This window comes from Pogonomyrmex barbatus, unplaced genomic scaffold (assembly GCF_055798465.1).
Source record: "Pogonomyrmex barbatus isolate J1 unplaced genomic scaffold, ASM5579846v1 scaffold9, whole genome shotgun sequence".
In the NCBI taxonomy this organism is placed as follows: domain Eukaryota; kingdom Metazoa; phylum Arthropoda; class Insecta; order Hymenoptera; family Formicidae; genus Pogonomyrmex; species Pogonomyrmex barbatus.
In genome coordinates, this window is record NW_028297193.1 from 4,109,656 (window position 1) to 4,132,882 (window position 23,227).

The window sequence follows — 23,227 nt, forward strand, 5'->3', positions numbered from 1 at the left end:
AAGAGAAATATTATGTATTATTTTGTAAAACAATGTATTACATCAGTAGCATTTATTTTATTAAAAATTTCAAACATTTTTATCAATATGAATCATATAATAAATCGAAAATAAAAAATTAATTCTTGGAACAACAAATGCAAATTGAACGAAAAAAAAATATATAAAAATATTATAATAATAGGTATACTAACTGCATTATTCTTTGAAGTATACATTGGACCATTTCGTTTCCTGTAAATTCGAGGCCCATGGGTGCAAAAGTGCCAAAATCAGATTCCATTACGAATTGCATATTTCCATTCTCTGTAGTATGGTTTTGTATATACTGTTGTGCTCCGAGAAGGCCAAGTTCCTCGGCGGTCCACATTATCATTCTACAATATAAATAATTTGCTGCGTAACAAAATACTTATAGAGAATTAATTGATTTCTTATAAATAATCAATGAAAAATTATACATTCTTTTGATATGTTTAGAACTACCTTATCGTTCTTCGTGCCTGGAGGCCAAGGTGTTTCAGTAACTTTAATGCATTCCAGGATATGAAAATACCACCTCCATCATCCAATGCGCCTTGTCCAACATCCCAACTATCTATATGTCCAGAAACAACGACTGCTTTTTCGGGAGTGCTAGAACCGGTGATATCCGCTATAACGTTTCGCGACACGGTATCGGGATATCTTTTTGCTTCCATTTTCAAATTTATCACTATTGTTTCACCTAGACAAAAGAGTAATACCATTTAATCTAGAAGAATCTCAAAAAATATTTCTTATTCCTTACCTCGGTCTGCCATTCTTCCTAAAAGAGTCGCGTCTTCGACGGTTATACAAGCAGCTGGGATTTTAGTAACGTTCTCTACGTAACTCATCATACCAGTATGCGGGGTGTACAATGAAAATGGCGTTACTGATCTAATCAAAGCGGCTACTGCTCCAAATTCTGCGGCTCTCGAGGCTCCCGAGCTTCTATATTCCACGGTCTCTCCATACGAGACAAACTTTTGATTATATACGACAATTTTCCCGGGAATCTAATATAAAAATTATTTTATAATTATGAACAATAATGAACATTGTGTAATAGATATAATTTTTCTATTCATTTCAAACTTACTTCTTCCGCCTTTCTTTTAAGGTCTGCGAAGCTATTTACTACAACCGCGTTAGCAGTTATACCTTCTTCTGGAGTACCGACACTGTAACCCAGTCCCAATAAAGCTAGATTTTGCCGACGTGGTTGCAAAAGAGTCGCAGATTCCGAGCCTCTAAAGTTTCGTTATTACAGTTGTCATGTTGTTTTTTTATCTTGCGATAATTTAATTTTAATGTATATTTAAAAATCGTACCTGACCCAACGTGGTACGGTGGCCTCTTCACCATGAACATTATCTAGGCCTAGGCTGATCGATTTGTTTAATACATAATCGATAGAATCTTCGAGAGCTTGAGTGCCGGTAAACCTCGGGCCAAATTTATCAACGAACGTCGCCAAATCTTGCCAGGTTGTCTCTTTGAAGGAACCCTGCATACTTTCATAGATTATTCTCTGCACCGTCGGCGCATAAGAGTCTATCTCTTCGCTTAAATTATTCGGCAGATAACAAGTATCCCCGACTTGATGCGCCACTATCATCGACTGGACATACAGCAGCCATACAAAGATAAGACTTTTTTCCGCGTTATACCGCATTATCACGAAACGCGGTTTTCCTGTGCCATAAAATATGTATACCATTATAGAAACTAGATCGAACTTAAATATTAGTAATAAATCCTTTTTTTGTCAATAATGATATCCGATCGCGATAATGATAAACGGTACGATAAGCACTGTATCAATTCTTACACGAAATAATTAACTGAACAGATTGATATTAGAAATGCAAGCAGAAGACCATTAATTCCAAGCCGATTTAGTAATATCGATCAATGCTTGAAATAGAATTTCAATTACTGCGTATTCGAATAACTATTACGCATTTGTTAAACAACGTTATATCTTTTTCTTTTGATTCATAAGTTTAATATATAATACAATTACATAAATTTTATTTCTCCTTTATATTAAATATATATAAAAATACATTAAAATTTTATATAAAATTGAAACACAAATAAAATGTTTAAAACATATTGTAATCGGCAGTAATATACTCATTTGTAAGCTAACTTTTATTAAATAGAACATTATAATCGATATTTAGTTATCAGTTATCAGTTATACATCATTTCATCACACAAAACAACGTTCTACAATTACATATTAACTACATTAAAATGCATACATACTTACAAAACATTTTTAATAATTAATTCTGTAAAAATACACGTACATTACATTAATATTTCTAAATTTTATTAATAATTATAATTCTATTTTTGTATTTTTTATCATTTTCAAATAATTGTCGAAACTTGCACTGAATATTAAATTATTTATTAATTTATTTTTATAATGATAAAATATTCTTTCGCGAAAAACAATAATTTATATAATTAACAAATAGGGCAAATAAAAATAACAATACTACATACTACATGCAACAAATACTATATAACAATAATTTATATCGCTGATCAATAATCAAACATCAAAAATACTATATTCCAATCCGCAAAAACAAATTTCATTAAAACTACATCCATTTAAATTGTAATAAATTATAAACGTTTTAAATATATTGATTAACAAAAATGCAATGTATAACATACTTTTAATATAAAAAAAAATAAAATGTCTATTTTTAAAATAATTTATAGTTTTGAAGAAAAAAGATATTAATTTAACATAATTGTAATTTGTATTTCTTAAATGTATATTACTTATGATTATTTTATATATAACTATTGAGAAAATTTTCTTACCAATAATATTATTCACAGTATAGACGTTAATATAATACACTTATAACAGAATACTTTGTGAAAAAGCTGGCTATGCGTGGCGCAGTAAAATGATACTAACAGGCGAGACGTCGAGACAAGTTTAACGATTACTTGATATTATATTGAATATATAATAAATGTTGATAAATCAGGTTTCAAGATTATCTCCATGATGTAATAATGTGAAATCATTTGTTTAGTCTTGGATTTTTAAAATACATTTAAAACCAACGTATTTAATTACATTCAAAATCACGATGAATGTAAATATAATAAATTAATAAAAAAATATCAATGTTAAATAAAATTATAGTTTAAATATACGTCTCAATATACGTATATGATAGATTCGTAACGTTAAAAAAATTCTTGTTTGGAGAATTACTTTATCAGACTATGGTTATAACGAAGCAACTCAAAAAGAATGAGAAGAAAAAGTGCTTGCTAGCTGATTAATCTACTTTTTATTGCAGTCGAATACGCATATATTAAATATCTTTAATATACATGAATCTAAAATATAAAATAATGATTTATTGTTTATTTATTACTTACAATTAATATTGCGTTAGCAAATGTACAACCTAGTTGCGGCAGCACTGATGTTCTGTTGCGCGAATACCTTCTAAGGTCCTCCTGTTCTGTGCTCCAAACTGTGACTGCTTGTTTTCAGTATGACTCGAGGTTTTTAAAAGCATAACTGTTGCACGCAGTTGCGCACAATTGCAGTGATCGTTCTATATCTACAGATTGCAAGACATTCATGAAGCGAATGATTTAATCGCCGATATTAAAGATAAAAGTGAAATTATCATTCATCGCGACAGAAAGTGAACGTTGTATGTGATCGATTTCGTCGTTTTATCTGTGAGACGGGTTTCTTGTTACAAATCCGACGATCATGTCCGATTATTTCACCGAAATGGGTTGGACACCTTTGGGTGACGGAGAAGCGCCGAATCATCTGATTCAAATGGCACGATTCTTGCGAGACTTTGGCATGTGGGACTTGATCGGCCAGGACACGGAACTTCCACCACCAGCGTCGAAGAATGCGGTGGCAAATTTGCCAGAAATTAAGATCGAGTCTGGTGAAGTCAAGCAGTGCCCGGTTTGCTTAAAGGAATTCGAGACAGACAGTAAAGCGAAATCGATGCCTTGTAATCATGTGTTTCATCAGGAGTGTATTGTACCATGGCTGGAAAAGGTAAAGTTGGTTAAACAAATGTAGAGGGTATAGCAAATATAAACGGATGGAACATCGGGATGTTATTTAAAAAATGCTATTAATAAGAATGAAAATGTGCAAGAACTTGTTGAATACTATTTTAACAACTTTACTTTATTTTCAGACCAATTCATGCCCGCTCTGCCGATACGAATTGCCAACAGACGATGAAGACTATGAAATGTATAGGAAAGAGAAGAAACGAGCGATAGAAAGAGAGAAGGATTTGGAGTCGTTGCATAATTCCATGTTTACCTAATAGATATGTAAATATTTAATAGAAAAATGATTCTGTTCTTTATATTCCATTAGTTAAGAATTCTCACTATTGAAAATGTTTGTATTAGTAAAAGCTTTGAATTATTGATAGTCGAAAAGATAGTCAGCGATTGTATCAATATATATGTATATTAATAAAATTTATATTTATTATTTATTAAAGAAGATGTCTTACAAAGATTTTATAAAGGAACAAACATGCAGAGTCTATATTTTATATATGTATATTGATTAAAAAGTTATATGATACTCTCTCTCATTTGTGGTACGAAAGATTAAATAAAAAGACGTGAATTATTAATAGGAAATAATGTTTATTATACAGTGTACATATTTATTAACTTCCTTTATTTTTATTTCTGTTATAAATTTTATATTAATAATTATATTATGTTTTTTTGCCGAGCGACGAATGCCTTGATCAGTGTGCGCTTAGACTATAACAATCTCCGTAAAAAGTATAGAAACTTCTGATTTTTATTTTGTTCGTTTGTTTTACTCTTTTATTTCTTTTTCTCTCCCTCTCTCCGGCCTCTTCGTCCTCTTTCGCTCTATATTTCGTTCTTCCTCTTTCTTGCTCTCTCTCTCTCTCTCTCTCTCTCTCTCTCTCTCTCTCCCGCTCTCTCTCCCTATCTTTCTCTCGCTCGTTCGCTCGCTCGTTTTCACACTCTCTCTCGCTTTCGCTCTATCTCTTTCTCACCGTAACGCGATCGCTATGAACCATACCACCAAAGAGAATTGCCAAAATATGTTGCGCTGAAAACGGCATAATCGTTCGGCATATACAAATAATAGTACTGTCGAAGTTAAAGTAATTGGCGGTTTATTCATTATCTTTTTTTTTCACTCTCGTATCGGTGACGCCATTCCGAAAAAAAAACGACGCACCGCCGCCGTCACGCCCACGTGGACGCAAACCTTTCGTAGTTTTTCCCCTTTCCCATCCCCCTTCCCCCCCCCTCTCACAGTACTTCACCCTAGAGGGGGTTAGTATGTTATCAATTATTTATATATAATATGCGTAATAATATAAATAATGTCGTTAATATATCTATGATGATTACCGTTTCTTTAATGATAAACTATCTTGAATGGTACACTTCTCTGCTAGTGGCCATGTCCGTAATAGCTAGTTTATGTAATCTGTATGCGAGCGTCAAGTGGGATAAGGTACGTCGTACAGAGAACTTTCGGCTCGGCGTTCACATAAGATAAATGAACGGAGAAACAAATCATCGTCAAAGTTACATTCGAATACGGGAACACGTCTGTGGCGCGTAGTAAATGCAAACGTCGGGAGACCCTTTTCCGTCCATGGATACAAAAGTTTCAGATTCGACGCGGCGTCGTCTTAGTCATCCCTCCTCGTCAATTTAATGTAATATCGGTTTATCATCTCAACAGAAATATATACGAAGGAAAAATTTATACGATATTATTTAAGGGTTTTTTTTCCTCTATGACTCGACCATCTTGTATCCCATGATTTTTGACGAAATGCAAGGTATCCGCGACGTTGGCTAAAAAATATTAGTCCTTTATATACGTCCCCGTGTTCTACAATGATATAGAAATGTACGACGTTAATTATTTTTTTTTTTTTCATGTCACTTACAGACTTCTCGTCGAATGCATGGGTTCCTCCATTTTCTCGCTTGCATCAAATGTATGTATCTAGCTTCCTAACGTAAGTGTTAAGTGTAATTACTTTTATTTTTTTTTATATAATGCATTAACTTCTTTTTCTCATTATAATAATAATCGTCATTCCATAATAATCATAATCAATAACCATAATAATAGCAATAATAATAATATTAACCATCATCATCGTCGCGATCATAAGTCCCGATGATGTTGTTAATTCGTCCATGTCGATATATATATTTATATATATTATATATATTATATTTTATATTACACGTTCCTTATGAAAATAATAATTCAAAATGGCATCTCTTCCGTTCGCACGCTACTCCCATTCCTGCATCGCGCCCCTCGCGCCTTCGTTCCTTGTTACTTCTCTCGTGCTTTATTTCTCGCCCTCGGTAGAGACTTTATAAATAACTATTTATTCTATGGGCATCAGCAGAATTTCTCGACGTTCGCTGCGCGGTGAATAATCCATCGCGACTCTTTAATTCGCGCCTCTTAGTGTACGCACCGGAAACATTACACGCATCCCTATTGCAATTTCGTTCGCGTGACGAAAAATTCTGCCATTGAAAGCTTCGGCGAAGCTTCGGAGATTTCGGTCGAACACAAGCGTTCCTTTCACACCTCGCTACAAAATTACAACTTCGCCCTCGTCGTTCGATGCCACCGACACTGCGACATTCATCATGCGGTAATACGCGACCTACGTCCAAACGTTTGTTAATTCATTCCCATTTATCATCGTATGCATATGTTCTCTTGCATTTAGTTAGCTCTCTAGACTCGTTTTCGCAAATAGCATATGTTACACAGGTCGACGTAGCTTGGGATCTTCGATCAACGTGAACTTCGTGAAGAGCGCACAGACGCGCAATACTGCTAATTCAACGCTAATACGTCGCATTAACGTAATCTCCGATAGAGAGAGACGATAGCGATATATTGTTCGTTTCTATTGGACAGCATGGTGGTATAATCCGATACAATCGCAATGTACAATATATATTTCTGATAATAGTAATCGGCAACCTGCAGCAGTGTCGGTGACGTCGTGTCTTCAACATCGATAGAGGAACGCATTTTTTCGGTGCAACATCCCTCGCCTCTCCGAAACGCTCGCGAGCCATTGTACGTACAATGCGTCTTCTTCTCTTTTGTTTTCTCTCTCAAACGCACACATACTACTGGTAATATTATTATCACGCGTGGTCTCATTGTTCCGCGCGCCTCTCTAAGCTCAACACGCTGATATGCTAATAACGCTCTGTCGCATCTCGCGCAACTACCGTTTTTTTTTTTATCGATTACTTTTGATCTACATGGCATCGTTTATCCTCTCGGCATACGCTCGCAACCGAATCGAATTAATTAAGCCTTACAAAAACGAGTTGCTCGCCTTTTCGCACGTGTGTCTCATGAAGTTTCGCACTCGCCTAATCTTTTTTCACGTCCGATCCAGTCGTCCGATTTTACAATACATCATAAAATGATTATAATAATCGTCAGAATGTTTATATTTGTAATGTAGCGGTAATAGCGATAGCATAATAGTGATTATAATAATACAATAATAATCAAACAGTAATAATAATCTTAATTAATAATAGTAATAAATCAACCATCTCGTCTATTCGATCGATCAACTCGTAAATTTTGCACATTCGCTTATAACGCATTATCATCAAATATTAATACTGTTTTGCACGTAATAAATAGTTATTGTAATGCGTCCTTCGTTTCGTGTTGCTAATTAAAAGACTCTTTTTTTTAACATATACCATGTTTTAGTATTAGAAGAATATTGCATTAGAATATACTGCATTAAAATAGAAAACTAAACTACAGTTGCATATATAAAATTTATAAGGCATTTTTATGCCTTGTTGTAAACATTGTCAAAATAATAAAATAAAATCAAAATTGAAAATGGGTAATGCAACAATTCAGAGTCGACACAGGTTGTTAGTGTTATTAATATATAAATGTACATTAATAAACAAAATTAAAACAATCGCAAACGTTTCAGTCTTACATTTGGAATTGTTTAAATTTTGTTTATTAATATTTGCTTATATATACAATAACAAGTTGTGTCGGCTTTGAATTACCCGTTTCCAATTTTAATTTAATTATTTGAGCCTAATTTCTGTGTATTTTTTATTATTAATAAAATAAAATAAAACTATATTTTTGACTAGGTCAATTAAGCTATTAATGCACATTCCCTGCATCATCATCATCGGCGAGAATCATTCTTAAATAACAGGAATAAGAAGCTCAACTTGGATTTAATTTGGAAAAGAAGAGCAGATGCCCAGATGCGTTTTCGCTACTTTTTCCTCACCTTCTTTCTTTTATCTTTTTCCTTACGCCGCTTTAGGCGTTTTGGTCTGACTTATCATCCGATTTGAAGGTGCGAGCGTAGCGATCGTAAATTATCTCAATTACTATGCCGTGGGGCACGGTCTCTCTCTCTCGTTCTCACGTTCTCTCTTTCTTTCTCTCACACACTCTTTCTCGTTCCGAGAGTCGTACCTGCGAGGGCGAGATTCGTCGTGAAGGGGAAAAGGGGCGATGCACCTCCATCATCAAGCGCCTGGCCTGCTCTGCGAACGTCTTATTATTTTCATACACTATCATAATTAGTACTCCCGCTATATAGGACATTACGTGTGCACCGGCATGTACGTACACCCTGTGCTATGTTGTAGTTTCTCTATGTACAGATATCTTCCTCCGACTTACTGCGGCGAGCATCGTGGCGCGTTCACAGGATCACCGAAAAACGATCTCTCGTCCATCCCTCTCGTTAATTCTCGACTATCGGCACGCGCGTGGAGAGGAGGGCTGATTTCTCGGTATGTCCGATCGCGCTCGTTTGACGCTTTCGGCGATCCTGACCGCCCCCCGAGAGTCGCCCCGAGTCTGTGATCGAGGAAAAATTCGCATTGTTATGTCGGGGTTTGATTATACTACGCAACGTTCTCGGGCCCCGAGCGCGAAAGCGCGAGACCCGGGGCCGCCGATTACAAAATTTTATTGTATGCCACGCCGAAATCAATAATAAAACTGATCTCATTTCTTACGACCTGTATAATATCTTTTTCCCTCAAGGCTCGAGGATACTTGTCGTATCGCGCCCAGATATATGCGTCGTGTGTGTGTGTGTGTGTGTGTGTGTGTGTGTGTGTGTGTGTGTGTGTTTTACGTGTTTTTTATCAAGTTTATAGTATTTTGTGTATGCGTGTACGTGTATATATACTCGTCCCTATGCTATTCGCGTGTGCTCTTCTTTTTTCTTTTTCTTTTTTATACTCGATTCTCAGCCGCGCCTCCTCCCGTCAACCCTCAATTTCGCTTTCCTATATTCAATATGTAAAAATATACAGGTTAGGTGTTATATAGTCGTAAGTACAGTTAAAAAATTCTACACTTTTAGCCTCGAGTACGGGATGCAGTCGGATCGTTCTCAGAGTGATCTACGGCGGTCGAAAGCAAATCCGGTCCAAATCCGAGAACGCAAGTGAAACACCGTCGTGACTCGACTGTCGTCAATCGGACATGCCGCGTGCGAGGAGCGTGTGCTTAGCGGGTAATAATACAATTGCGATCATCTTTTTCCATAAAGCACGACAAAAAAACGAAAGGAGACGTGTGTAATGGACAGTGTCAATATGTGTTCGCGCATCCGCGTCGTTTTCGCGTTCCGTCTCGATAAAGCATCGACCGTCGTTGTGCAAGACGCACTCTTTTTCACGCCGACCACCGTACATTATGTTAGCCGTTCCTTTGCACTTTCGTAAGGATACCTAAACTATATATATACATATATATATATATATATGTATATATATATATATATATATTTTCTTATATAGCAATTATTTAAAGATTTGCTCGCGCGCGGATGTGCCTGTAATGTCCGATACGATCAACGTTCTCTCGAACGGACTCAAAAACGACGTGTCCTGACTAGAGATCATTAAGAAATTCCGCGCGCCCTTCTTCTAATTTCCCCTCCCCCATTCTGACTAGATCCGCAGACTTTTAAGTCGTAATTGCACTGTTTCCGAAATTTCTGCAAGCGAGCGTTAAAATCAGTCTCACGGTGCGCGTGACGCGCGTGCACCGTCGTGATTTCGTACGATTAAGACTTATATGTCTCCCACAACAAACGACAATTGCCGATTCGATCGTTGTCGATCACTGAGCCTTGACGGCGTCGACAACGATAAACTATTAACACGCATCGCGAATCGTTCTATATTTCACTCGCGTTATTTATTCATCCTGGAAACGGTTGGTCCATCAACGTAGTCAAATAATAAATGTTAAAAGCTATCTAACTTTAATTAACAAAATGCAGAAAATATTTATATCCCAAGAACAAAATTTAATAAGTCACTTCATACTTAAATAATAAATATTGGATATAACTTTTTGGTAAAAGAATTATTTTAATATACGATATTCTTTATTTTTGTATAATGTATTTTAATAACGAAATTGCACGTGGATAGACGAACCGCGTCCACTCGAAGTGATTAATCTCCAATATTCGAGAAATATTGTTCTCGCCTGGACGGTACAATCTGGATCTGAAACAATTCTATTTTTGAAGTAACGGGCAACTCGCCACGGACAACTGTCGTCGGTTCGCTTATTACGGACTCATTTAACAAGTATAGTATTCGCAACAGTATATATAACATCTCAAGAGAGAGAGAGAGAGTAAACAGCAAAAGCGCATTGTTACGAGAAATGCGGGGAAACTATAAGCCGACGCAATAAATATTACGATCGGTATAAATACAATCAAGCAAATAAATAATCGCGATAAACAATCACTGTACTAAGTGTACAGTGTTCACTAAACGTTCGACTAGAGATATCTTTGGAACTTGATAGAGTAATTGCGCGACCGTATTACGGTAAACCTTCCGAGAACAGACCTTTCGAGGATAGATGCGTTTATTAAAATCGTAAAATCACAGCGTTGCGGCATGCTTCCGCATCAATCAATCGTTTTAACGACTGGAGAGTGCGTGCACCATATGCGGGCGTTCAGATCACCAGCACGTTCCGCACGGTCAACATCGCCGGAAACCGCAATGAAAAATTAAGAGCGAGATTCTAAGGAGGAAACGCCTCTCTCGTCGCGTCGATTTTCCGTCGGACACGCGAAAACTTCGCACTTGTCTTCCTGACTGATTTTCTGTCGGTCATATTTATGTCAATATTGTTGGAACTTAGATTTTTGGAAATTAAAAGAGTGCATTCGTAAATGAATTTTAGAGTACGATACATGAAATTATTTTATATTTTTATAATATTATAATATTTTATAATTTATAATATTAATTCTGATCTCATTTTTTATAAGAAAATCTGGCTTTTAAATTATTATATTGAGTAAATAATATAGCTTCAGTTAAAAAAACTTATAAAAAAAAGATCTGTTATCTCTTTTTCCAAATTGCAACAATTAAATTGCGTCTGTGATATAATTATCTTCCGGGAAAGAAATTTTAACCACGTTAACATCGACCGACTTCCACGATTTCTTCGCGGACGGTCGAATAACTAAGAATTTTTGAGGAGAGCAATGAATGCCGTAGATTGGAAAACTTCGATCAGAGTATCATTCCGAAAGCGCGTACTTTATTTCGACCGTTCGTGTATTATTATGCCGGCATCTCGTGCGAAAGAGGCCACTTGTTAGCCAACTGTTGCATTCCGAGCAGGCGCCGAAGTGCATTATAATTTCCCCCGATCCCCAGCCAGGTTCTATTGCTCCTTTTACCCCTTGTAGTTAACTTGAAAAGAGACCGATTATAATTTTAATTCAAGTTGCACTCTTGTCTCGGTCAAATATGCGACAAATCATTCCGACGTACTTAATTAAATAGAGAAGTTAGAGAAGAGTTAGACGGTGACGTTCATAAATTACACGGTGATGCAAAAGAGAGATGTCATTGTGTCACAAGAAAATATGAGAATGTTATTCATCATACTGCGAAAAGCATCGATTGACACGATAACATTATCTTGCTGTTGGCGCACGACGCGACGTACGTTCGGAGCGGTGATAAATTTTGGAAGAATTGATGTTGGCACAATTGTTCCCTCACGCTAGTCGAAACGAAACGCGGAAACTATGTCATTCGTGCTAACTAGCAAGTCCCTGTCAAATGATCTCACACGTCATCGTCGATGATGAATAGAAATACGAGGCGTTCTATTCTCGCGTGTTACCTAAGTAAGTGTCATTGGCATAAACGCTGGGAACGAGTAGTCCCCGATAACAAAACGTTATCTTCATCCGCGGTTTCCGATAACAAAATGTTATTTTCATCTTTATCCACGGTTAATTCAAGCGCGCTAAAGAAAACCACCATGTCCACTCTCCACGACAAATTTCGGCTCTAAGTCTCTTCCTCCTTGATACGCAATCCCTTCCACAGTTGCCGATTCTAGTTTTAGATATTATGATTCCGAAATATGCGCTCGCATAAAGGATTCGATTGACATCCTTTCCAGTGGAAAAACGACGTCCATCAACAATTGATCCAGTCTTTTAACTTCAAAATCGACATGCAAAGTCACGATAACGATTAATAAATAAAGTTTTAATAAATAAAGAAAATAAATCATCTCATTCCAGGTTCGCTTACGTTTACCGGACTTTCGGTGCATGCTGCGTGCAAAGTACGCAAATCTCGTTGCGTACGATAAAAATGCGGACGCGGCGCGCTACGCAATTACACAAAGATTTTAGAATTAGGACGAGAAGAGTACATCCGAATCCGTGGGCTTTATATCGATTGACGAGAATCTTCGGGATCCACCGACTTTCGAGCGTGATAACTCGGGGCTTCTTCACTCGCGTCCTTCACACACATTTCGTTTCCTCCTTTTAGAGATCCGTCGTAACTCGAGTGCCTTGTGTCGAGTGTGCTTCTTTATCTACACGTGGCCGTTGGCAAGAACTTTTATGTCCTCCCGTGTGCTCTCGATTTAAATTTAATTTTAGAGTCGACTTTCAATCATTATATTATATTATTTTATATATATATATATATATATATATATATATATATGTATATGTACGTATATAATATACGTTAAATTATGTCTTAACCTTACGCGCTATGAGATTAAAGTTAAAAACTTGTCTTTTGGCGATTAATTATTTAAAATATGTTCTGTCTGTAAGAGTAACCCTTTAACGTCGTGTCCCCTCGCTCATTGCGCACAGTCTCCGCTTTGCTCTCATTCATCCTGAAACACGCATACGTCGCACACACGCACGTCCACTCGCTCTCTTTCTCTTCGCAGTTTCGCGTTCCGCCGCTTTTTCACGTCTGTCTTTCGCTGAGTCCTCTCGGGCTAGCGTATTATTCTCGAAAGTGCTATTTGTATGTATTTATATGTATATAGACAAACTTGATGTATACACATATACACGGCATATATGTATATATATCGAGTATATAAGAGAGTAGCACTTTTAGCGCTGTGATTTGCATGATCTGTGTTATGTGATGAATTCTGTCGTCGTAACAGATAATTATAGTGCGATTTTAGTCCTAATAAGTACGCGTTAGCGATAATCATATAATCATTATGTATATATTCATTCCCTTATATGCTTAAGATGGCTCGCTATATAAAACTACGCTATATATGCGAAACTTCTCAAATCGCTATTCAGCGTAAGAGCTACGTACCACAAGCCCTACTTGCGTTCTTAGTTACGTGTTCCTCGCTCTAACATTCATGGCTTTTTCCTTTTCTCAATACGTTTCTGAATATCCTATAACGCAAACAACTATAACTTTATGATCTTTATGGTCGATTCGTGACGCATGGCCTTTTCGTTGTTCGCGACTGTCCCGTCGAGCTCTCTCAGTTAAGTTTCAAAGAGACGTAAGGCTAAATAAGAATATAAATTATTTCTGAGTCAAATCACAGAATGTACTATTAAATGTCTTATTCATAATTATTCTTCTTTCTCTTCACACTGCACTTCACTGTATGATCTTGATGAATTTCGTCGATCTCTTTTCACGTCGTTCGCATTCGCGTCGAACTGAGAAGAAAATATCTTATCCAATTCCAACGCCACGAATCGACGTTTTTTTACTATGTAACGTTTTGTTCTGACACTCACATACTAGAGTGTTACTAATAATCGCAGGATATTTTTCGTTTATGCTTCCAAATTCGCAAATAATTCCAACTCAAATTTCGTAAAAATAAATTAAGTTCACGAATAATTAAAGTGTTGGACAAATACTAGGACATATAGAAAAACGAGCAATTGTGAAACTCGTTATTAAATTTTAGTCTTCTTTATAATTTTCAGACTTTAACCAATTATCTTTAGAAGAATCTACTTTATAAGAGAAAATATCGATTTACATAAAAAAAATATTGACAGGAAGAAATGTTATCGATCTCGCAAATAAATAATCTAATCTAATAATTTAACATTCTTTCTCTCACGTACCTTCATATGCTACTTTCTTAACTCTGTTTTCAAATTCATCAAAATAAGATAAAAGACAGATAAAATGATAATTTTTCTATGAAGGTGCAACGTACATAAGCGTTATATAGAAGCGAATGTCGGAAATGAAAAGAGAATACGCGTTTGAGAACGTCAGATCGGAGAACTCGTAGAAGAATAAGATGACTCCCAATCACCCGGCGAACGCGAGGAGTGCTTGGAAAGAGCACGAAATCATCCGTAACATCCCTCTTTTCTCAACGACAGCGAACAACAGTAGAGATAGATAAACCGTTTTATCCCACTCTGCATAAAAGACACGTGCTCGTTTAACGAGCACGGTATCTTATTCGCTTCATCGTAGATACAAAAGAAAAGACTCTTTGGAAATCGGAAACCTCGTGTTACAAAGTATTTCAGCGCACTAAGTTAAGCTCGTTACACATAGAGTTTCTAGTGTTCTAGGATATAGAGTTGCTTCCCCATCGTTAAGGTCCGTCGCTCGCATCATAAACGCGGCAGTGGAAAAAGCCTCATTTTCCTGCGCCCTCGTCATCTCGCGTGTCGTTGGTCCAAGGCGGGCTCGTGTTTTCCGAGAAAGTGGGAGGAGTGGGAAAAGCGAGAATGAGGAAGGAAACCGTGCCTTCGAGGAGAAAGATACACTTCGCTGTAGTCCAGACTGCGTACTCGCGTATACCCAAATGATTTCTCGCGTGCCGCATAGCATAACTAGGAAACGCACTGTTCTCTCGGGGGGTGATAAGGAACGATTGGTCCCGGGTAAGTCGATCAAAGTAGTGGCCGGGTAGAGAGGCACGGGATGATACCGCGTGAGACAGATCTCTCTCGCGAGGACGTGCGCGATTTCACGTGGCGGCGCGCGGCAAGGACTCGATGGCCAGCTTTGAATCGCGCTCGCGTGCGCACGCGCGCGTGAAGTTCTATTACACCAAAGAAAAGGGACAAAAATTGCAAAATTTTCGGTCGCTCTCGTCGTGTAATAGCGCGTAAGCGTACCTGAAAGAATTGACATCGGTCGCCCTGAACATCGTGTCGAACGGCGAGTTATAAGTTAGACGGCCGCGACGTTTCACGCGTCGCGGCCCGTTGGCACCCCCGTGCCATGGGCTATCCAGACCGAGGGTGGCGAGGAAGCGATCGCGACGTCGAAGCGAAGTGGACAGGGAGATGCGGATGAATTTGCGTTGAAGAGAGAATTACGCGGGATAGGGAAGGAAGAACGAGCGTGGTTGTGCTCACTTTGACTGAAAAACGCGACGCGTTCCCGATCGGGGCGTCGGCGTAACCCCCGCGTAAAACCCCCGCGACGGGGGGTATACGTTTCGAAGCCGAGGAGACGAACGGGCCCGGCGAACGCATCTCGCGAAGACAAGGAAACCAAGGCTCCATCAGCAATATGCGATACTAGGACGGCCCACTAAAAACTCGGCTTCATTCCCAAAACTGTGACGATGAAATTCGCTCCCGAATCCGCGACGAGTCTCTAACGTTCGCGCTTAAAATCTACGACACACATTTAGTTTTAGCTTATCCGTTATATTTAAGAAGTAGTACGATTAGCGGCCTTAGTTAAGTGTTTTTTTCAGACTCGCTCGCCTTTCGTGTCTCTGTTTTATTACGTGCACGATTCGTAATTGTGGCTTCTTAATGTGGATTGGCGCGTGTTTGCGATACCCCCGTGTATGCGTGCGCGAATCTGCATGTACTTGTTTGTTGTACGAGTATGTATGTATGTATGTATGTATGTATGTATGTATGTATGTATGTATGTATGTATGTATGTATGTATGTATGTATGTATGTATGTATGTATGTATGTATGTATGTATGTATGTATGTATGTATGTATGTATGTATGTATGTATGTATGTATGTATGTATGTATGTATGTATGTATGTATGTATGTATGTATGTATGTATGTATGTATGTATGTATGTATGATGTATGTGTGTGTGTGTGTGTGTGTGTGTGTGTGTGCGTGTGCGTGTGCGTGTGTGTGCGCGCGTGCGCGTGCGTGTGCGTGTGCGCGCGCGCGCGCGCGTGTGTGTGTGTATGTGCGCGCATTTTCTGCGTGTAGATGTATTTATTTCTCGTTAACTTCACTTTTTTTTTACAAGTTACGCAAATAATTGCAAAAAACATACCCTGTTTCCTAGTATCACCGACACCACGGCTGCCGGATCGCATCGCGGCGCGTGTGACTTGATTCCAATTTACGTTCTACGTCTAATTGGGGCTTGGTAAACGCGGCGTAGCGGTGTCGTGAGGATTGATAGGTTTTTGGCTGTTTCTTCGTGTGAGTGCGGTGGCGGGTGCTGCTGGGTGTGTCCGATGTTCGTTCCCTTCGTTCGGAATGAGAGAGCGTAGAATTCTCATCTTCCTTTTATCGCGTGTCTCCTCGCGCGCGTACAACGGCGATCGGCCGGAGGAAAATACGATTCCGCGAAATGTCGACTCCGCGCTGCTTTCTCGCTGCTTTCCCGCGCGAGAGATGAATTAGGAATTAGAAAATAGCACGTAAACACGGATCCGATCGCGTGCTCGTCGTTTGTTCGCTTATCCGAGATTCGCGGCGCGAGATCGACGGACAGTGACGCGATCGATCCATCGAATTCGCGATTCGCGATGCTTCTAAATTTAAGGCAGCGAGACACGATCAATTGGCCGAATAAGATACGAAAGCGATGAGAAAAGGATTTGAGAACGATAAAATTAGATATATGCTTACTTAAACGCCAGAGTTTGACAGGAAAATCTTCATTTGTGTGTCCTAAATTTTAATTATTCCTGCTTCTTCATTCTTAGAACTATTATTATAAAGTTTATCCTGTTCTTTATTCTTCATCTTATTCTTACACTTGATCGTGTCTCCGTCCCGAAATCTAGTTAGGTTCGCTCGATCGAGAAGCCGCGGAAATCCGTTTGCATCCAGATAAGTATATATGCATCCCAAACTATATCAGAGTATCGATTTTCATTTGGCAACCAACCTGTGTAATCGTATGACAATCTTCGCTTAGTTGATGCAAATGAATTTACGCGGTGGATTGGACGCTCGAATCGATGCGAGAATCGCGCACCCGATTCTCGGACGCGGTGCATTCTAACGCCTGGAATTTAGCATGTCGCTTCCCAGAATTCGGAACATTAATTACGAGCATCGAATTCGTACTCAGCATTACAATCACATCATGTAAAAATAAATTCAAAGCTGATCTTCTCCTCACAGATTACACTATTATTCATATTATTATTTCTCCTTAGAGCTAAGAATATTCTTTTTTTTTTTTAGTTAAGTCTCATTTATACTTCATAGCGAGATGCACACTACTTCGGTTGTAGCAAAAACTTTGTTTGGATAAAATAGTTGTATTTTTTTTTTGTTTGTTACAATAGCCGTTACCTTCGTATTTATATATTTATATATGTATATTATTTATATTTATATATGTATCTATATCGTTATACCGTTATGGTATTTATTATTAGGGTAGGTTGTGTTTCTTGACACTCTCTCATAGTACTGTTAGACTTTAAAAAGCTTAGATCGTAATGATATTATCAATTGGTGCTTGCGTAGAAGCATCTTTCCAGTATACGTGTCTGCTAATGTATGTGCGTATATGTTTATGTATATGTGTTACGTGTCGCCGTGTACCTTTGTATGTATATATGCACGTGAAAGGAGATTCGCGCGTTGCGCGCATGTATCTATAAGTATTCGTATTAGCGATCTGGCACCATCTTTTTTTCTCAATTTCTATCTTCGGGCGTCCGCTCAGCGATTTCTTTCAAATGGACATCGTCGAGCTCGTCGCTCGGGGGTAATCTCGTCCCTCACTTTCTCTCCCTTTTTCTCCCGCTCTTTGAAATTTGCACGCCCCACGAGAGCGGAGAACACGTTCGAATAATTCCACGGAAGAGTCGAACCATCCGCGATCTACGGCTCGCGCGAGACATTCAAAAGCAAAAAGCATCTCGGATGGAACTGGAATATCCCTCGGTATCGAAAATCGATGCGGGAGTGCAAAGGATATATCCCTCGGATCCCACGCTGCCACGGCGACGTGACAAAGATTTTCCCTACGATCCATCACCCAATTTCCACGCCGTCTCTCGGTCGATCGCGAGAGACGACGTAATTGTAGAACGAGCGCGATCCAGTTGAAAGAAAACGTGGCAAGTTCGCTGTTTGAGAACGAGCCTGCGCTACTCTCGTGTGATTACGGTCTCGATGGAGAATCACTCGGAGGGATGGAAACCCTCCGACTCAATCTACGCGATCGAATCGACGTATCTATCCGCGGACAAGGAGAATCGTAGACGAGCGTCTAATCCATTTCGATCCGATTCGATCCATTCATCTCGTAGCCGTATTTGGCACACGTACGTCACACGGTCCCCGTGCACGTGTACTATAGAGCCCTGGCGATCATCCGTGAGAAGCGAAATGTCCGCTTGCGGAGGCGATAATCTCATCCCGCGAACGTGCAAAGATAGTTAGGCACGGACCGGCACGGAGGCTGATCGCCCTTTCTAATTATGTTTACACGCACGCTCGTAAACGAAGGATTCATGGACATCTCTACACACGGATGTTTCCTACAGAGAGTATTAATTCGAATTGGAGCAGCCAAACTCACGAGAACAAAACACGCAATTGTTACTTTGCTAGAAAGACAGCATTTACAGCTGTATACTTTATATCACATTTTCCAAATGTAAATTGAAGTCTCTGAGATGTGCCACATTATTATTATTATTGAGCTCTATTTAAATACTAGCAAATTCGATAATGTATTGTGACAATAATTCACATATTGTACAATAATTCTAATCTATGAGAAATTAACCATTCTATATAAAAAGAATTTTATCTTAAATAAAAAATATGCTTTATAATATATTGTATAAAGTTCTTTCTTCTTCTAGACACATCTCGTAGTGTATTTTTGAATATTGTTTTGTTTTCTATCTTTCAAAGAGAATGCTATCAAAAACTTTAAAAGAAAGAGATTTGTATATGAATGATTAATGAGACTATGGCTGCTCATTTCCATTTCGCATCCGTGCACGAGTTGGAGTGTACGAACGCGGCAGAGATTTATCTGCAATGTTGCTGATAATATCATGATGAACTTTCGCGCATCCTATAAATATCCGCGAGTCTCCTGTCGTTAAGTCAACTACGTCCGACGTCGTTAATAGCTTCCCCCTTTTTCATATATATATGTATATATTATATAAATTTAACCTTCTAAAAATGACAAGAATATATGTGTATGTTTACGTTACCGTAGTGTATAAGTTATGTATATATACCATAAATAATTGTTATCGTTATTATTTCATCTTTGTCATTTTAGCATTATTTGGTTTATCGTTATATTATATATATATATATATATATATATATATATATATATATATAATATATGTATATTAAATATTATATATATCGTCAATTCGTAACTAGCAAGAGTCCTTCTTCCAAGCGCTTCTCTCTTCGTCGTATAATTAGCCTCGTATGTACACCCGTGTGCACGCACGATTACACGCGCGCACGTACGTGAGCGTGTCCGTTAATTGCGCACGTGCGTCGCGTGAATATGCGTAATGCGCGCGTTGCATATTCGGACGAGCAACAAATTCGCGGAGCGGATTGTAAAACGAGAAGATTTTTGCTCGTCCAAAAAATGTAGGTACAATATGTATGTATATTATGTGTGTGTGTGTGTGTGTGTGTGTGTGTGTGTGTGTGTGTGTGTGTTTATATATGTATATGTGTGTGTGTATAATGCAATATATAAACGTAAAGTAGCCGTAGCAGCGCGCCGGACCAAGCAATTTCTCGTCTCACTAAACTCGCCCTCTCCCCGTTCTCATTCTCGCGTATGTCTCCGCGTAATAATTTATTAGATGTGGATTTAGCTAAAACTAGAATAATTTACTAAGTCTCTAGTTTCCTTCGATCGATACATATATTCGCATGTACACACATCATATGTAAATGTGTATGTATACATACATATATATGTACATTATCACTATATATGTATATGATATACATACAATATTATATATATGTATAATATCATATATATGTATATGATATACATATAATATTAATTTAATATTTATTATATATATATATATATATATATATATATATATATATTTATATATGTGTTGGTACTTTGGATGATTATTTCCGCTAGATCAGAGTTTTCCTCTCCGTTCCATCGCTCGCCTACCTTATATCACCTACTCTACACGTATTTTATATAATATTCGGTCTGTTTCATCCCCTATTCTTCCCATCTTCCCCTCCCCCGCCCCTCCTTCTCTCTGCTCTTTGGCTTTCTTTCGTGAACTCGCTCGAAACACTCTGCGTATCCGACCGGGCATCGCACGCGAAATGTTCAATGTTTTATCTATTTCAGTCACAGGAATTCCACATGAACACGCATGATTGATCGATTGGGCATGCCGAACTTGCATCCGGCAGCGCCGCGCGGTCCTTTTCTCTCGAAAGGATACATTCAAATCTGACATCATTTAGAGTCCCGGCCAATATCGAATAAAAAACACAGATCGTTAAATCATTGCACGATAAATCAACCCTCGCAATTCATCTCAAACTCAATTTATACTTAAAAAATAAAATCGAACGTAAAAAAAATATTGCCTTCTATTTGTTTGTTCCCTTTTATATCGCAGCCTAAGGAAAGACAGTAAGCGATTCTAAGACAAATATTGCATTTTACGCAATTACTACTCTTCTATCATTTTCTTTGGTTTTCTTCTCACTTCTTTATCTATTTCCTCCCTCCTCCCTACTTTTTTTTCTTAACAACAACGGAAAATAGCATCGTTACTAAACTTAAAGAAGATTATCGTTAGAACGTCGTCGTCATCATCTGGACAATCACAGCCTGGCTGACATTTCCCGAGCGATGCTAAACCGATCAGGCAAAGTCGATCGGTCAGTCCATGAATTGGACCGAGTCGCGGATGGTGGGACAGGCGGGACAATCGCGCCCTCACACGCGATTCCTCTCTCGATGTTCACGCAGGAACCACAACAGAGTAGGTTATACTTTCGGCCGGAAACTTGCGCGTCACTTACTTAGCGATAATTATAATGATAATCACCATAACCTTAGTAGTAATAAGAGCTATTAGTCGCGGAGGACGAGCACCGTGCGAACGCGCGCGAGTAGGACAGGATCACCTCCGCCTTCTTCCTCGACGCGCAGCACGACACACGCAGACTCCTCTTCACGCACACTTTCTCTCCCTTTCTCTCTCTCTTTCGCATTCTCTCACTCTCTATCTGCGGTATATAAAATCTACAGCGCGGTACGTGTTTTAAACCTTAAACGTTAAAGAGAACCCGATATCCGGCGGGGATGTCGGACCGGCGCTGAGCCCATGTCCGCCGCTCGATTCTCTGTTTTTCTCTTTTTTTTTTTTTTTTTAATTTTTTGTCTTTTTGTTTTTGTCAAAGTTTTCAGACGCGTTTCGTCAGACGAGCACCCTGTATAGCATATGATTGACATTTGTCTTTTTGGGAGAGAGATATCGTCCGCGTCTTCGGGACGAGTCTGCGTTTTATCCTACGTTCGTCAGTCGCACGGGGATTATCATCTATCTCCCTCGTCGTCGTCGAGAATGACGTGCGCGGGATCTTCGTCAACTGACAACTATATCGTTAGTTTCGTGCGGTACAAAAGATTCGTCAGCCTCTCGTACTACGGTGATCGTCTAGCTGTTCTGTCCGATCGACGGATACGGCGATCCGACGCGATCGGGTCCTCGTCGAGGATATCGATCGGAACCGGGCGTACGAGTCCAGCGGGTTTTCCTCCGTCCGTGGCATCTTTTCCGCGCTGTGCGTCGAAACTGGCAACGAATACGACGAGATTCCTAGGGGCGTTTGTCGACGGGATACTTGACGGGATAGCTATTGTCGGTTTAATGCTGAACGATCGTCGCGGCGCGATGTCGTAATTCGCGCATGTAACTGAAACAGCGTGTCGTCACCGTGTACACTCGGACGACACGATCGGTTTTTAATACTTCCAGTGCTTCCGGCGGGTCTCTCCAGGATGATCGGATCCTCCGAAAATGTCCGCGACGGGTTCCGCACGCTGCACGCTGGTGTCCATTCGCGCTCTCGTCTTCGAGCTCGAACGTGATCTCTCACCTGGCAGTAGGGACCAGAGGCTAGATTCGTGGAGGACAGAAAGAAACATGCAGATTTCGAGATGGGAGTGGATGAAAGGGAGACACAGGTGAAAGCCCGATGTTGCCTATCGACGGATTATCCGAACACCCGGGAAACGTCGTCTCAGCGTGCTTCGTCCTCTTCTCTCTTCAGCTCTTCTTCTCCTCGGACTGGGTTCAGCGCAGAACATCCTTCATCGCTTTCGCTTCAGCCTCTTCGCCGCCGCCGCACGAACTTCAACGACGTTGAAGCCGTTGCAATCCTACTGATTTCTAAATTTTTACCTTCTAATGAATTAACTAGCTAGTATACTAAGTTGTTATGGTGGAGAGCGTTGTAACGGTGATTCAACTCGTCACTCCTGATCGTCGAGCGTCCATCGAGTTTACGTTCTCGGACGTCAT

General features: G+C 39.0%; 3 protein-coding genes across 21 annotated transcripts in view; 1 reads left to right on the plus strand and 2 right to left on the minus strand.

The window, feature by feature from the left end:
* LOC105429079 (carboxypeptidase Q-like) overlaps nt 1-3,568 on the minus strand; it is a 3,981-nt gene extending 413 nt beyond the window's left edge. Inside the window, exons 1-7 of one of the 3 annotated variants that reach the window (XM_011641802.3) lie at nt 2,875-3,115; nt 2,303-2,324; nt 1,356-1,719; nt 1,124-1,274; nt 791-1,040; nt 487-727; nt 195-377 (exon numbers count right to left, since the gene is read on the minus strand). In XM_011641802.3, the coding sequence (XP_011640104.2) occupies nt 195-377; nt 487-727; nt 791-1,040; nt 1,124-1,274; nt 1,356-1,699 (1,169 nt within the window). In that variant the 5' untranslated portion in view covers nt 1,700-1,719; nt 2,303-2,324; nt 2,875-3,115. Of the gene's footprint in view, nt 1-194; nt 378-486; nt 728-790; nt 1,041-1,123; nt 1,275-1,355; nt 1,720-2,302; nt 2,325-2,874; nt 3,116-3,450 lie in introns of those variants that run through there. The other 2 variants (XM_011641801.3, XM_011641800.3) reach the window with 2 other exon arrangements.
* Nucleotides 3,569-3,796: 228 nt separating this feature from the next.
* On the plus strand, nt 3,797-4,713 carry LOC105429077 (E3 ubiquitin-protein ligase RNF181-like). Its single transcript, XM_011641797.3, has 2 exons — nt 3,797-4,102; nt 4,248-4,713. Exons 1-2 carry the CDS (start codon nt 3,797-3,799, stop codon nt 4,380-4,382), a joined length of 441 nt encoding a protein of 146 aa, XP_011640099.1. The 3' UTR covers nt 4,383-4,713.
* The window catches only part of bru3 (CUGBP Elav-like family member bruno 3), a 248,771-nt gene continuing 230,240 nt past the window's right edge, over nt 4,697-23,227 (minus strand). For all 17 annotated transcript variants that reach the window (XM_089084572.1, XM_025218744.2, XM_089084571.1 and 14 more), the window contains one exon: nt 4,697-23,227. The gene's annotated coding sequence lies outside the window, so the exon portion shown is untranslated.